The sequence below is a fragment of the Perca flavescens genome, unplaced genomic scaffold, assembly GCF_004354835.1.
Source record: "Perca flavescens isolate YP-PL-M2 unplaced genomic scaffold, PFLA_1.0 EPR50_1.1_unplaced_scaf_93, whole genome shotgun sequence".
NCBI lineage: Eukaryota > Metazoa > Chordata > Actinopteri > Perciformes > Percidae > Perca > Perca flavescens.
This window is the reverse complement of record NW_021166750.1, coordinates 1,473-5,000: the sequence shown is the minus strand read 5'-3', so window position 1 is coordinate 5,000 and position 3,528 is coordinate 1,473. Positions and strand designations below refer to the sequence as shown.

Below are 3,528 nucleotides of genomic sequence, written 5' to 3'. Positions count from 1 at the left end.
GCTCCCTCCAGGATCCTTGCGAGTGAAGAGCTGGTCCGTTGTTCCACGACCAGGACGGAATCCGCATTGTTCCTCCTCAACCCGAGGTTCGACTATTGGCCGAACCCTCCTTTCCAGCACCTTGGAGTAGACTTTACCAGGGAGGCTGAGAAGTGTGATACCCCTATAATTGGCACACACCCTCTGGTCCCCCTTTTTAAAGGGGAACCACCACCCCAGTCTGCCACTCCTTTGGCACCGTCCCAGACTTCCACGCAATGTTGAAAAGGCGTGTCAACCAGGACAGCCCCTCCACACCCAGAGCCTTGAGCATTTCTGGACGGATCTCATCAATCCCGGGGCTTTGCCACTGTGGAGTTGTTTGACTACATCAGTGACTTCCGCCTGGGAAATCGGCGACAATCCCCCATTATCCTCCAGCTCTGCCTCTAACATAGAGGCGTATTAGTCGGATTCAGGAGCTCCTCAAAGTGCTCCTTCCACCGCCCTATTACCTCCTCAGTTGAGGTCAACAGTGTCCCATCCTTACTGTACACAGCTTGGATGGTTCCCCGCTTCCCCCTCCTGAGGTGGCGAACAGTTTTCCAGAAGCACTTTGGTGCCGACCGAAAGTCCTTCTCCATGTCTTCTCCAAACTTCTCCCACACCCGCTGCTTTGCCTCTTTCACGGCAGAGGCTGCAGCCCTTCGGGCCCTTCGGTACCCTGCAACTGCCTCCGAGTCCTCCGGGATAACATATCCCGGAAAGACTCATTCTTCAGTCGGACGGCTTCCCTGACCACCGTTGTCCACCACGGTGTTCGTGGGTTACCGCCCCTTGAGGCACCTAAGATCCTAAGACCACAGCTCCTCGCTGCAGCTTCAGCAATGGAAACTTTGAACATTGTCCACTCGGGTTCAATGCCCCCAGCCTCCACAGGGATGCACGAAAAGCTCCGCCCGGAGGTGTGAGTTGAAAGTCTGTTGGACAGGGGCCTCCTCCAGACGTTCCCAATTTACCCGCACTACGTTTGGGCTTACCAGGTCTGTCCAGAGTCTTCCCCACCCTCTGACCCAACTCACCACCAGATGGTGATCGGTTGACAGCTCTGCCCCTCTCTTCACCCGAGTGTCCATAACATACGGCCTCAGATCAGATGAAACGATTATGAAATCGATCATTGACCTTCGGCCTAGGGTGCTCTGGTACCAGGTACACTTATGAGCATCCCTATGTTCGAACATGGTGTTCGTTATAGACAATCCATGACTAGCACAGAAGTCCAACAACAAACAACCACTCTGGTTTAGATCAGGGAGGCCGTTCCTCCCAATCACGCCTCTCAGGTGTCTCCATCATTGCCCACGTGTGCGTTGAAGTCCCCCAGCAGAACAATGGAGTCGCCCACTGGAGCCCCATGCAGGACTCCAGTCAAGGTCTCCAAGAAGGCCGAATACTCCGAACTCCTGTTTGGTGCATATGCACAAACAACAGTCAGAGTTTTCCCCCACAACCCGCAGGCGTGGGAGGCGACCCTCTCGTCCACCGGGTAAACTCCAACACAGCGGCGCCAGCCGGGGCTTTGTGAGTATCCCCACACCCGCCCGGCGCCTCACACCCTGGGCAACTCCGGAGAAGAAAAGAGTCCAACCCCTATCCAGGAGTATGGTTCCAGAACCAAGACTGTGCGTGAGGTAAGCCCCACCAGATCTAACCGGTGGCGCTCCACCTCCCGCACCAGTTCCGGCTCCTTCCCCCACAGAGAGGTGACGTTCCACGTCCCCAGAGCCAGCGTCTGCTGCCCGGGTCTGGTCCGTCGAGGCCCCCTGACCTTCACTGCCACCCATGTGGCATCGCATATATGCATATATATATATATATATATATATATATATATATATATATATATATATATATATATATATATATATATATATATATATTCACCCACTCACTCACTCACTCACACACACAGACTTAATACACACACACACATGCACACAGATTCTGGCCTTACTGGACACAAAGCTGAGTTTGTTGTGAACATTTGGATATCAAACCCACGATGTCCATGTCCAGCTATCTGCAAATACCATAAAAATGTAAATTTAAGAAGATATTTAATAATGGAGACTGTGAGCAGTCGGTGATCACTAATGTCAGGGTTAAACAGCTGTTTCCTGGGACTTCCTCCCAATTAAAGCCCCTCCTCTGTTTGTTCTCACGCGGCGCCCGCTGCAGGAGATCGCCGAGCCGCTGTTTGACCTGAAGCTGGGCATGGAGCAGCTGGCCTCCAATCAGACGTTCAGGAGAATCCTGGCCACGCTGCTCGCCATCGGAAACTTCCTCAACAGCTCCAACGTGAGAACACAAACACTCGTTACGTGCTAAGTGTCTGACAACATTATGGGATGGATCCCTACAGAGATAGACCTTTTAGTCAAAGAGTAAGATCCTTTTAGTTTAACATGAAACAGCCCCGAAATCACCATCACCAAACTCCACCAGACTCCATGTAAATAATCAGGACTTTTAGCGTGTATAGAGCCAGCATATCTCCACCAGACTACATGTAAATAATCAGGACTTTTAGCGCGTGTATAGAGCCAGCATATCTCCACCAGACTCCATGTAAATAATCAGGACTTTTAGTGTGTATAGAGCCAGCATATCTCCACCAGACTACATGTAAATAATCAGGACTTTTAGCGTGTATAGAGCCAGCATATCTCCACCAGACTCCATGTAAATAATCAGGACTTTTAGTGTGTATAGAGCCAGCATATCTCCACCAGACTCCATGTAAATAATCAGGACTTTTAGCGTGTATAGAGCCAGCATATCTCCACCAGACTCCATGTAAATAATCAGGACTTTTAGCGTGTATAGAGCCAGCATATCTCCACCAGACTCCATGTAAATAATCAGGACTTTTAGCGTGTATAGAGCCAGCATATCTCCACCAAACTCCATGTAAATAATCAGGACTTTTAGCGTGTATAGAGCCAGCATATCTCCACCAGACTATGTAAATAATCAGGACTTTTAGCGTGTATAGAGCCAGCATATCTCCACCAGACTCCATGTAAATAATCAGGACTTTTAGCGTGTATAGAGCCAGCATATCTCCACCAGACTCCATGTAAATAATCAGGACTTTTAGCGTGTATAGAGCCAGCATATCTCCACCAGACTCCATGTAAATAATCAGGACTTTTAGCGTGTATAGAGCCAGCATATCTCCACCAGACTCCATGTAAATAATCAGGACTTTTAGCGTGTATAGAGCCAGCATATCTCCACCAAACTCCATGTAAATAATCAGGACTTTTAGCGTGTATAGAGCCAGCATATCTCCACCAGACTCCATGTAAATAATCAGGACTTTTAGCGTGTATAGAGCCAGCATATCTCCACCAGACTCCATGTAAATAATCAGGACTTTTAGCGTGTATAGAGCCAGCATATCTCCACCAGACTCCATGTACATAATCAGGACTTTTAGCGTGTATAGAGCCAGCATATCTCCACCAGACTCCATGTAAATAA

General features: G+C 49.2%; 1 protein-coding gene across 1 annotated transcript in view; it reads left to right on the top strand.

Moving 5' to 3' along the window:
- The window catches only part of LOC114552182 (FH1/FH2 domain-containing protein 1-like), a gene marked incomplete at its 3' end in the record, with an annotated part of 7,044 nt that extends 4,704 nt beyond the window's left edge, over nucleotides 1-2,340 (top strand). Inside the window, exon 3 of the mRNA XM_028572813.1 lies at nucleotides 2,221-2,340. Coding sequence (XP_028428614.1) covers nucleotides 2,221-2,340 — 120 coding nt within the window. The remainder of the gene's footprint in view (nucleotides 1-2,220) is intronic.
- Between the last annotated feature and the right edge of the window lie 1,188 nt (nucleotides 2,341-3,528).